This window comes from Lissotriton vulgaris, chromosome 3_1, assembly GCF_964263255.1.
Source record: "Lissotriton vulgaris chromosome 3_1, aLisVul1.2, whole genome shotgun sequence".
In the NCBI taxonomy this organism is placed as follows: Eukaryota; Metazoa; Chordata; class Amphibia; order Caudata; family Salamandridae; genus Lissotriton; species Lissotriton vulgaris.
In genome coordinates this window covers 496,415,196-496,428,090 of record NC_141689.1, presented here as the reverse complement: position 1 = coordinate 496,428,090, position 12,895 = coordinate 496,415,196, and the positions used below count along the sequence as shown (strand labels likewise).

At 40.0% G+C, this 12,895-nt stretch overlaps 1 protein-coding gene across 1 annotated transcript in view; it reads right to left on the bottom strand.

Moving 5' to 3' along the window:
• The window catches only part of DMGDH (dimethylglycine dehydrogenase), a 527,940-nt gene that overhangs the window by 418,479 nt on the left and 96,566 nt on the right, over positions 1-12,895 (bottom strand). The window contains exon 3 of the mRNA XM_086960740.1: positions 2,755-2,853. Coding sequence (XP_086816866.1) covers positions 2,755-2,853 — 99 coding nt within the window. The remainder of the gene's footprint in view (positions 1-2,754; positions 2,854-12,895) is intronic.

The window sequence follows — 12,895 nt, the reverse complement described above, 5'->3', positions numbered from 1 at the left end:
CACCAAGGAAAGCGTCACAGCACACGACTCGAAGTTACTATGAAGGAAAATAGGTTGCATTGTCCAAACCCAACACTAATTTGCGGAGGTATGCTGACCATGTGTATCTATAGGCACACATTTTTTTACCACCAGGAAAAGGAAAGTATAAGTCTATTTATTTATTTGTCAAAAGCATTGCATAAGGCCAACATATTTTTCCACAAGCACACTTTCTGTGAAAGTGAACAGGTACATTTTCCATGAGAAAAACAAGAATGGTTTGAAGTTTGTTTTCATGTGCGCACTGTTGGTGGAAACTAAACACTGGCAAAGACAATAGTCTCGCCTTGGCTTGCTGGTAGAATGATTTTTTTATGGCAAAAATATAACACAAAAGGTAAAACGGAAAAAAGAAAATAAGTCTGTCGCCGAAACATAGATGCCTTCTGCTGGCAAGAAAAATATTAAAGTTAGAAAACATTCATGATGCAGCAGTTTTACTAGTAATGCTTTGCTTTCTTTTTTTTTTTTTTAAACAGCAAGACTTTCACGCGTGCGATGCATTTTATAACTACTTATTACTATGAGTGAAGAAAATCAAAATAAATCACCACCTGATCATTTACTCAGACCGTAATGTAACAATGTTACAATGTCACTTAAACAATTTATAAGAGGTTTAAAAAAGAGCGCAGGCAAAATAAGTAACCGACGTTTAAAGTTAATATAAAAAGTTAAAAAATAAAAAGTATTCTCATGAAGCAGCTTTGCAACAGGAGAGAAAATAACTATTTTGAGGCAGATGAGAGCAATATGCAGAGGCTTTGTGTAGTCTCCCACACAACGCAGTAAGTCAATGAATAAGGTGAGCTGTATACTCCTCCATGTTGTATAGTGTGAGGCTGGAAACAAACTGTGAGGGACAACTTAGACCTTTTTGGTCAGCAGGCTTCATCCATTGGTCTGTGTATGTATATTATATATGATTTTTGGGGAAATCAATATCCTGGTGAAACCACTACAGCGGTCTTAAAAGCCAGACCTAAAAATAAACACAATGATTTACAAAGCAAAGACTGCGTTTTCAATATCCTTGTTTTCAAGACTATATATTTGAGTTACAGCTGTACTCTGACAGTTTAAGAAACAAAATATTGTTTGGACACAGGTACATGCAGACTGAGATTGGCTGATAGGGAATCACTTATCTTCAAGTGCCAGAAATTTGAACTCAGTAGCTTAACATCTACTCGTTTATTTGTGGGAACAGGTAAAAAGGTTGAGAATACACAATTTTTTTATAGCATTTTTATTTATGAAACTGATTATTTAGAATATCAGAAAAGTCATGTGCAAGCATTACCTATTTTTGATTTTTATATCGGAGGTTATTATTGCTTGACTGATGTCTGTTAATTCTTCCCAATTTTCTTTATTCCTTAGGAGTACATCGCAACTTGAAGGAGAACTTTAGGATGATCTGAGTTCAGATAAATGTCTTCTTAAAACCAGCTCCTGTCATTATCCTCCAGTACAGTTCAGCCTATGGGGAAATGGCTCATTTCAACGTAGTCTCGGATAAGTTGAAAGAGCAAGACCCCGTCTCCTATTGATTTATATCCACATTACAAAAGACATAGTGAAGAGAACGTCACAACTAGAAGTGTCAAGAGGGATGCTGCGACACCTCCAAGATCTAACAACTGATACAACCCGAGTACTGAACTTGCTGCGCTTGAGACACGCATTCAGATCCGAAAATATGGAATGCATTAAGAGCATGATTTTGTGTCCGGTTACCTCCAGGGTGAGGAGGATTGGTAACTATGCTCTAAGGGTATCAGCCAATATAATGTGCTTCTGCCCTTCTTAAACGCTCTGAGCTTTAGTTGAACAGTGAAGATGTTCTTCCCCTTGGTTAACTACATCTGCAGGTAAGGTGAAGCATTATGGGAGATGATTAGCTCACAATGATCTTTCCAGTTAAAATGTTGCCACATGGAATATGGGAAGAGAGATCATGCTTTGAAGTTCCCAGTAGCTTCAGTTTCAACATTGCAACGCTCAGGAATTCTCCTAAGGCGATACACTACCATGGGTGCTTGGATGAGGCTTACCCTTTAGTGGGTTGATGGTCCAAGCATACAAACCACAGTTGAGAGGAAGCTATTGAGGAGATGGAGTTGCACGGGTGGAAATTCGCTCAGTAATATAGGTCACGGCAACAGCAGGACCTTGAGTGGAGAGCCAAGTGTGACCAAACATATTTTATAGTGTGTTGCAAGAGGAAGGGGGCAGAGGGGAAGAGGTGGCGCAGCAGGGCGGCCTCCATGCAGATACCTGTATTACTCTGGCTATTTTACACGCTCAATTATCCAGTTTCTTCTCCATTACGGTCCCCAAATCTACTTCAATGGAGGTGGTGATAAAGCTTGGCCTAAGATAGACAAGTAAACTGAAGTCATAAAGGAGAAATCACTCTCCACTGAGAGGCGAGGCAAAATTGGTAGGTTCCCAAATCTTGTGTAAACATTCTGCAACATTTATAGTAACAACATATTTGGTTTGTAAAAGAAAGATTAATTCCCGTGGGTTTGGGACCTTCATAGCACTTCTCAAAATTGTTAATCCTAAAATGTAGTGCATGTAAAAATAAATGTGCTTCAGCTCCTGATTTCGCCAGCCTTGCCATCTCCATAAAGACAGAGCCACCCACAATTGATAATATTTATTTCCTGAAACAAATCAACAGTGATTTGGCACCATATTTACCTGTCCAGTCTCTTCTTCCAAGGTTTCATAAAGTTTAATGCTGTAATAATGAATTTTCTTCAGATTTATTCCAGGGTGAAAATACGTTGTCAATCCAGCCTTTAAATATAAAATAAAAACGAAAGCATTGGTTAATAAAGAAAGTAAAGTTCAGGTAGTGAGAACTTTTCGCTTGGATTCAAACAATACTACCAATTGATTTGCGATAAGTCAGACATACTGCATTTATCTTATCAGGTCATAAACCTAATACACTTGAAACTAGTTCATCAATGCTTGTAGACTTTGATTAATACAGACTAATAATGCTAATGTGTTGTATCGTGCAGGTGGTGCCTCTATACTACCACTCTGTCTCTTAGTATTTGTGTAGTATCTAGGGCACTCAGAGTTTTCCTTGTTCGAATGCTCTGTGTAAGATCATTTGGGAGCTTCACATAGGAACCCACAGGCCAGGAGGGAGGGTGGGGGGGGGGAGGGGGGTTTGTCGGATGTTAACAGGGTTGTTTAGGTATATATTACTTATTATACCGTAGGGTACTTGTATCTGATATATGCACTCTTCTTCCTTTTTTGTCTTCAATATAGTCATAAGATTATCCTATTCATTTTGACATATGAAAGAAGATCTTTTATCTCCATGTATGAAAATGTGGGTTACGATAAAAAATAAAAAAAAGAAGAAAATGCCATGTTTATTCGCTATGACAACTTGAAATCACTTTGTGGTGCTTAATAAAGTTTGTTTAGAAAAAAAAATCATTATTTTTGGAGCTTCACTCTACTATCAAAGATGAAAATATGAGCAGTACTCTTATTGGTGGGGTTTACTCTATGTACTTTCTTCCTGGAGGTGTTCTTATGTATTATACGATTAGTTATATAGCGGTATCTATACAACTATCTGACAATGCTTTTGACCATTCCACGCATCCATCCGCGCCTCCAGATTAGGAGCTTTCTCCTTTACAGCCGCATTGGGTTGTAATAAACATCCTTACCATATCCGCTGCTGTTCCGACTTTGCCAAGTTAAAAAAAACTCTTGAAGACCTGTCTGTTATAGGCTGTTGTGTTTCTGTGTTGGCTGAGCGCCAAGATATACCTTCAGGTATGAGTCATATGCGCTACATCAAGTGGAAATAACACAACATAACACATACGTATATAACTTATGTACTTAAAGTATACATGTGTGGTTAGTACTTGCTTGCCTCAGTCAACTCTGTGTGCTTTTCGGCTTGGTGTGGCACACTTCAGACTTCAGTCACAAGTCAGTTTAATATTGTATATACCACCTCCCACGGTCGGACTGGGTTCACAATTAAGCCTGGGTACTCCCAACAAAAGTGGCTCACATAATCACATTCCCGGATCGGCCTTTTCATGGATCTGCATTTGGTTATTATCACTGGACTAATTTTTAGAGAAATGTTTGTTGCGTTAAGCATTTTGAAGCTCACAGAGCCTGTGACGTTAGTGAAAACTAGAAACACTGCAGTGTGGCCGGGCTGGCGATGTGAAATAAAACAGCACTAGGGCCACAAGAACTCATTTGGCTAAGATTGCCACCTAACCGTTTTTGAACGAAAAGTTGTACTAAAGCTGCTGTAAAGATCCCCGACTGTCAGTTGAACTAGAAGATAAAGGCAGAAAAGCCAGGTTAAAAATGAATTAGAATGTTTTTAAATAAAGAATATCATGTTTGGGCCTGTGCAGACTCTAGTCGAATATTTTGTGCTTGTGTAGATTTATATAGCATGAACTTGGCCCAAAGCCATTGGAACAATTTACATGCACACCAGTTATATTATACAAGATAAAATTCATGTTATTGAATGCCTTGGGAGATTAAGTGATTTGCCTAGAATCAAAGGATGCTGAGCCAACGCTGAGACTGGACACCCCTCTACCAAGGCCTAACAGGCAGTGGGGCCAAGGTAACAACACCTGGCCCCAGCGAGGTCCCACATACTCTCTCCTCCCCCGCCCACCACGGCCTGAGTGTGTTGACCTGGTGGGGAGAAGTTGGGGGGAAAACACTGCTGCTGGACTGGGTCAGGCACATGGATGGCCGAGATGAGAATTGTCCACCGAGTCATTTCTCTCAGATTGGCAACAATTGATGTCCTTGGGAGAGTGCACATCCAGACCAGTCTTTTTGCATTGTGGAGCTCCACAGGGATCATCGTTGAGTCCGACGATGTTCAACATGCATGTAACTCCTCTGGCTCAGCTCATAACATTTTTGGCTTGTCATTAGCATCCTATGCTGATGACACGTAAATAGTAGTTTCACTCTCCAAAGATGATGATGACTCCAGCGACATATTCAAGAACTGCATGATTGCAATAGGTAAATGGATGGACTGCAATTGTCTGAAGCTAAACTCATACATGACGGAGGTAATTCTGTTTGGAAATAACCATTCTTTCGGCCCCCGGCTTGGTGACCGTCTGATCTAGGATCGTTCCCCACTCCGGCTTCAAAGGTAAAACATCTAGGGGTGATTCTAGACAAAGACCTTAAATACAAAGCACAAGTGAACAAGGTCACCTCATCTTCCTTCCAAGCTCTTAGAGTGATAAAAATAGCAGAAACACTCTAAATAGGCCACCATTATGGTGCCTCTCCTCAGGAATTGCAGTGATGGAGTTTCAATTTCTACGGGTTTGGGCTTTCAAACCAATGTTCTCTTGGACAGCAGGCAATAACGGTGATTTTGATGGAAATGTAATCATTTGGTCCTCGCTCACTGCTGATGCAAACACTGGCCCTTCATTTATCCAGTGTACAAAATAGAGACTGCAAAGCATGTAAAAGGGTATCTTTTGAAATGTTGACTTGAAGTCCTCTCTCTATGCCCAAGTTTAAGTCTATTTTCACCTCAGTAGCTACAAAATGGCAACGCAAAGCACACAACATTGGCTATGATCAAGACATCCCTGCCGAACCGCGCGGACCTGGTTTGTTTTAGCGTCTGACTGCTTGCCATGGAATATATCTTCATTGAGATTCCTGCCTCACTGGGATAGTGTGCTGCCTTTTCAGTTCTCTATTGAGTGAACGATTTTGTTCACACACACACACGTTTTTACATACATGTATACGAAAATATATATATTATATATATATATATATATATATATATATATATATATATATATATATATATATATATATATATATATATATATATATATATATATAATATATTACCTACTGGCGGTTGCCAGTAGGTATAGTTAGGATTATTTTGTATAGGGAATCCGCAACATTCTATTGGGAATAACTTAGGCGCCGGTTCAGGGATCTACCTGAAATTTTCCTCAAATGCCTCGCGGCGCTCCGCTCCTTCCCTGAAAGTTTGGGGGGGGATTCGTCCAGCGGGGGCCGAGATAAAAGGGGGGTCCCAAAACGTGTTTTCCCCATGTTAATTTCCATAGGGCGGTTGGACTCACTTTTAGCCCGAACGGCTGAATGGATTTCCACCAAACTTGGCAAAATTGTGGGGACTGGTAGCCCGATGTGCCTTTGCTATGTCTCAAGATATGTGCTCCAGTGGATTTTGAGTAACTTATGTTAAAAAAAATATATATATCTATAAGCGCGCCCCGGTACGTGCACCGGGGCACGCACAAGCGCGCTACGTGAGCGGAAAGCTGATTGGGTCTCGGGTGTCTGTCAACATTCCAAACAGTCCGGAGCGGCCGCCATCTTGTGTCTCGGTAGGATCGAGACACAAGAGGTGGAAAAAACAAAGGGGGAAATGACCAAAAGGGGGCAGGGTAGATCCCCCTTGACCCCCTAGGTTTGATGTGGGGGCCATAAAAGGGTCCCACGGGGCAAAACATTTTTTTTTCGATTTGCGCGGGGGGAGCGCTCGGTACGCGCACCGGGGAGCGTACCATGGGGAAAAAAGAATGACAGATTTTTAAAAAAATGTAGCTTTTTTTTATAAATTGGAGGTAGTTCTAAAAAGAACTGTTTTTTTATTCTTTTATATTTTTTTATTGTTTTTTGGAACATTTTGTACTTTTTTTTGTTTTTATGAACAATTTTATATATTTTTTTGTTATTTTTATGGGGACAAACAAAAAACAGGGAATTGTAAACAACTCAACTGGAGCAAAAAAAAAAAAAAAATCAGGAAAAAATTAAGCTTTTTTGGGGCAATTGTGGTTGTCACCAGCACGGTTGATGACCTTAATGCTTTGCTCACCATAGATAATTGTTTTGCCAGAAAATATACAAACGATTTTGTATTGTCCAAACTGGGGTTGTATGTTTGGGACCATTTCCCTTGCCTCTGGACCCGATGGAGTGGGTTGCTTACTTTGGGAGGTGCTGGGAGAAGATTGGGGAGGGTTTCAGGTCATTTCTCGGACCTCTGCCGCAGCATAGTTGTTAGGGTGCCGGCGTTGCATGTGGCGAATCATGGTGTTATTGCCAAAAGAGTACTTTTTGTTAGGGTTCCCCCTGGAAAGTACAGTGCCACAGATTAAACAAGTAACCCTTGGCGCATTTACTTTTTTGAGGTCCGTTGGGATTGAAAAATACTCCCAGATAATGTGCTAGTATGTTCCGGCAGGAGCAACAACAACAACAACAACAACAACGACGTCCTCCTCCTCCTCTGTAGTAATAGATCTCCAAACAGGTCTTCCTCAGTCAAAGGACAAAGTGAGAATAAGGAAAAAATGTGGGGGCTTTCATCATTTGGAAAACAAAACTGTCCTGAACCAATGAAAAGTGTTATTTTCAGGTCACATGACCCGGGCTTTCATCATTTGGAAACCAAAACTCTTCTGAACCAATGAAAAGTGTTATTTTCAGGTCACATGACCCGACGCACTTACGCTGCGTGCCCCGGGTCGCTTACGTAGCGCAATCCTGTGCGCTCGAGTGCTTCCGGGTGTGCTTACGCCGTGCGTATCACGCGGACACAGCTACGCGATACATCACGATGATGTTTTCGTTCGCGGCATTAGCGCTAACGGGACACTCACTGGTACGCACACCAGGAGCGCTCCAGGGCAAAAAAAAAGAAAAATTTAAAAAAACCATGAACAATATACATAAAGAAAATAGTATTACATAAATATACAATATAGGAATCATTATACAAAATATTACATTTCATAGTTATAGTAATTTGCTATTAAAAAACCTTTGAAATTCACTGAAAAAAACATAGGTTTGAGGCCCTATATATAGTTAGGAATTAGCATTTAAAAAACCTATGAAATTCAATGAAAAAACCATAGGTTTCACACCAGTTATAGTTAGGAATTAGCATTTAAAAAACCTTTGAAATTCACTGAAAAAACCATAGGTTTCACACCAGTTATAGTTAGGAATTAGCATTTAAAAAACCGATTACATTCACTGAAAAAACCATAGGTTTCACACCAGTTATAGTTAGGAATTAGCATTTAAAAAACCTATTAAATTCACTGAAAAAACCATAGGTTTCACACAGTTATAGTTAGGAATTAGCATTTAAAAAACCTATTAAATTCACTGAAAAAACCATAGGTTTCACACCAGTTATAGATAGGAATTAGCATTTAAAAAACCTATTACATTCACTGAAAAAACCATAGGTTTCACACCAGTTATAGTTAGGAATTAGCATTAAAAAAACCTATTAAATTCACTGAAAAAACCATAGGTTTCACACCAGTTATAGTTAGGAATTAGCATTTAAAAAACCTATTAAATTCACTGAAAAAACCATAGGTTTCACACCAGTTATAGATAGGAATTAGCATTTAAAAAACCTATTACATTCACTGAAAAAACCATAGGTTTCACACCAGTTATAGTTAGGAATTAGCATTAAAAAACCCTATTAAATTCACTGAAAAAACCATAGGTTTCACACCAGTTATAGTTAGGAATTAGCATTAAAAAAACCTATTAAATTCACTGAAAAAACCATAGGTTTCACACCAGTTATAGTTAGCTGGAAATTTTACTGACATAAAACCATTGAAATTCCCACGTTATAGTTAGTTGGACGCACTATAACTTGCGCGCCTGCAATGTACTGCTGATGACGTCACATATTACATCACTCATGACATGGTCAGTGACATCACTCATGACATCACTGATGACACCATCCAGTGAATGTGTGTCTTTCTGATAAATAAATGTTTTATTTATGTATATGTCAAGGTAGATGGAAGAATAAATGTTTAAATAAGTGTCTAAATTGTTTTTTTTTTAAAAAAAGAATTGATTGGTTAACTGGCTTATTAAGTGTATCTTAGTGAATACATATATTAGCGAGTAACTTTTAAATATTGAAATATATGTATCAGTGTTTCACTTTGTGTATAAGTGGCTGCATGGGTTGGTGACTGACTCACTGTGTGTATGTGTTTTGAAGACAGCATATGTGCAGGACTGTATGGGTGGATGAGTGTGTATATGTGTGTATTAGTGAGTGAATGACTGTCTCACTATTGTCTTTATTAGTAATGACATATGTTTTAATCTAGTATATGTGAGTATTGATGTGTATAAGTGAGTATATGTGAGAGTGAGAGATTGTAAGAGTTCCTGTTTAAATAAGTATGTGTTTCTATAAGTGATTGTTTAAGAGAGTAAGTATGTGTAAGTTTCCTTAGAAGTAAGCTGGTAGTGTGTGTTTAGTTGTATATGCAAATAAATGGATGTTCAATAGTTTATTTGCATGTGTGAGTATGTGTGTGAGTAACTTTTGGATGACTGTCGGTGTGTAACAGGATGTATAGGTGTATCACTACATATGATGAGTGAGTATATGTATGAGTGACTATATAGAACTGTTGGTGAATGAGTGGATGTGTATATAGATGGTGGAATTACTGAATTGGTTGTTGTAACTGGTATGGGTATCTCCATTTTTTTGAAAATGTTAGTTTCTATTTTTGAATATGTGTTTCAAGGGTTACATTACACTGAAAGGAGGTCTGTCACTCTGTCACAAGGATGGTGTCATCAGTGATGTCATGAGTGATGTCACTGACCATGTCATGAGTGATGTAATATGTGACGTCATCAGCAGTGCATTGCAGGCGCGCAAGTTATAGTGAGTCCAACTAACTATAACGTGGGAATTTCAATGGTTTTATGTCAGTAAAATTTCCAGCTAACTATAACTGGTGTCAAACCTTTGTTTTTTCAGTGAATATATATATATATATACACATATATACACACACACACACACACACACACACACACACACACACACACACACCCAGACACACACCCAGACACACACCCAGACACACACACCCAGACACACATTTGCACAATGTGTACACATTCTACATAAGTCAAGAAGAAACTGAGGGGCTCATTACTATCGGAAATATGCCTTTTCCAATTGCAGCTTGTGCTACGGCCCAAAAAAAGGCTGCAGCACAAACTGCAATTGAAAAAGGCATATTTTTTAACATCCATGTACCGAGTGTCAGAAACCACGTGGTGCTTGGCACACAGTGCATGAATGTTTAAAAATATGCCTTCAGGATTCTCCAGGGATACAACAGATCTCCTGCTAAGATCTGATTGGCTAACACCATATCAACACATAACTGATGGCAGCGATCTTAGGACTCAGTCCAGAGTACTAAGAAAATGCACACACAAAAAAAAGACATGGGGGCAGGGTAGAGATACCCCAACTCTTGAGGCCTGGTGGTGGTCACCCATAGGGAAAGCCTGCCTGGTGGCAAAATATTTTTTGTTTTAATTTTTCTCCATATCTGCAGATGTTTTTAAAAGAAAAAAGCAGACTCCTGTGCATTTCCCCCAAAAATCCCTCGGGTGGGCTGGGCATTGGGGGGACGCAGGTATTACTTAACGGGAGGAGGACAAGTGCCCCTCCCCTTCGAACCTAAGAAGGCCCTAGGGCCGAAATGATTTAACAAGGGGAGAGAGGACCCCTCTTCCAGAGCCTTAAAAGGCCCCTGGGACCGCATCTCCCGGGCACGCATAAGTAAGGGAAAGGGGAATGCGAGCCCCACCCGGAGCCTTATTATGGCCTGGGGACCTACTAAAAGAACAAAGCCATTTCAGTTTCAAAACATTTATCCCATCCTCCTTACTGGATCTTGGCTTGAGCTCATTTAAAGCACAGATATAGTGCCTAAAAATGACAGATTTATTATTTTGGAGACAATAGGGAATTCTTCGCAACCCTGCCCTGTCACACACCTTGTTTACTAAACACCAGGTCAAGTGCCCATCCAATACCATGGTCACAGCATGACCGTCTCAGACCCTAGAAGCAAGACACAAAGCAAGGACCTAGAAATGGAGACAGTAGAAGCATAAAAAAGCAAATAAACCTCCCCTATTGTTATAGTTTCCAAACTTGAAAGGGGGGAGGTGGCGGGATTTGGGAGGGTGACGAGTTTTGTACTCAGTGTTAATAGTAATGATACTTTATCAAAATTCACAATCAACAGATTTCTAATGTACTAGATAGAAAATATGGTGTAAAATGCAATTATGTTAAAAAGACTTGCACGGATTATAATAAAATAGTCAAGCATTTTTGCCAATAAAAAATATTTGTAAAGCATAGTTCGCAAACCAAAGGAATCCATCAGATTCTGGATCAATTTCCATCAGGTCAACTAAGATGCAAACTTTCAATGCTTACCTCATGGCCGGGGTGGATTAGATGATTGAAAAGTTTGGGGCTGCAAAGTATATCCGGATGCTGGAGACCTCACTAAAAGATACTGGTCGGTTCCCCTGTGGTCATTGCAACACTCCGAGGCCCGTTTCATTTTTAAAGTAGTACCATTTAGGTTTGAATGGGGCACCTTCCACAATCCAACGATTGGTAAATCAACTACTGCCACCCCATTAGACCTTATTGGACGCCTAATTAGATAGCATTATAATCTACGGCCCATCCTGGGAGACTCCTCTGCATCAACTGAACCTATTCCTTAACACCTTATGCATAGCAGAGTTGACAGCAAATCCGAACAAGTGTGTACTAGCTGCCCAGAGAGTCAGATACTTGCATCTATGGAATGAACAGATAAGACCAAAGAAAGACAAGGTTGAGGCAATTAACTTGAATCCTTGCCCCACTACCAGATCTTTCATAGAATTTATGGAGTATGGTTGAAGTTTCAGCCACACTCTTTCCAATAATGCAGCTCATTTGACAGCGGTTCTAGACCAACATAAACGTGCCTGATAAAATGTTGTGGGGTCTTTTGGATGATAGAGCTCTCCTTGACTTAAAACACTCCTTGGCCTGTGAGACTGCCTTGCAGTGTCCGGATTTTGAAGATCTATTTGTGTTTTAAACTGATGCTGATGACCTTGGTTTAAGGCATGTTGTGTCTCATGAATTCAGGGATGGGATTATGTATGTGGTTCTATGCAGCAGAAAGCGTCATTCCAATGCGATCCCTTATGCTACCCTGGAAAAAGGAGCACAGCAATAAAACGGGCAATTAGTCCATCAGATTACTAGTTGGGACACCATTTTACAATTAATATTATATAATCTTGAAAACTGCACAGCTACCCAAATAGGGTTTCCTGGTGCTGAGCAAACGAAGAACCAGCAAAAACAGCCTGGTCTTAAGGCCTTTACAGAATCTAAGTACAGACGTGCAATTTCTCAGGCGCTCTGCAAGGGCGTTCCACAGTTTCAAACCCAGAATGTAGAAGGAGCGGCCTCCCAACGAGCCAAGCGAAACCTCAGCAAAGTGCACAAGGCAAGTATCCGAGATCTCAACGTACCTGTGGGATAAGGCACCACCAGATCCTGTATGTACCGTGGGCGTGGTGCGGCTTTTAAGATGTAGCACAGAGTTTTGACTTGAATATGCTTTGGAACTGTGAGCCAATGGAGCTCTTGGGAAAAGATGAGAGCCGATACAGAAGTCTAACCATTGGATTCAGAACTATCTGTAGGCATCGGACAGCTGTTTGATCAATTCCTAAGTACAGCATGTTACCATAGTCCAATCTAGACTGGATTAGGGCTTGGACCACAGTCCTTTGAGCTGCTTGGGGAATTATCCAGATGATCCTTTACAACTACTTGAGCACAGCAAAACAGGTGGAGGTAGCCTTCATCACCGGAGGCTTCACGGAAAGACTCACATCC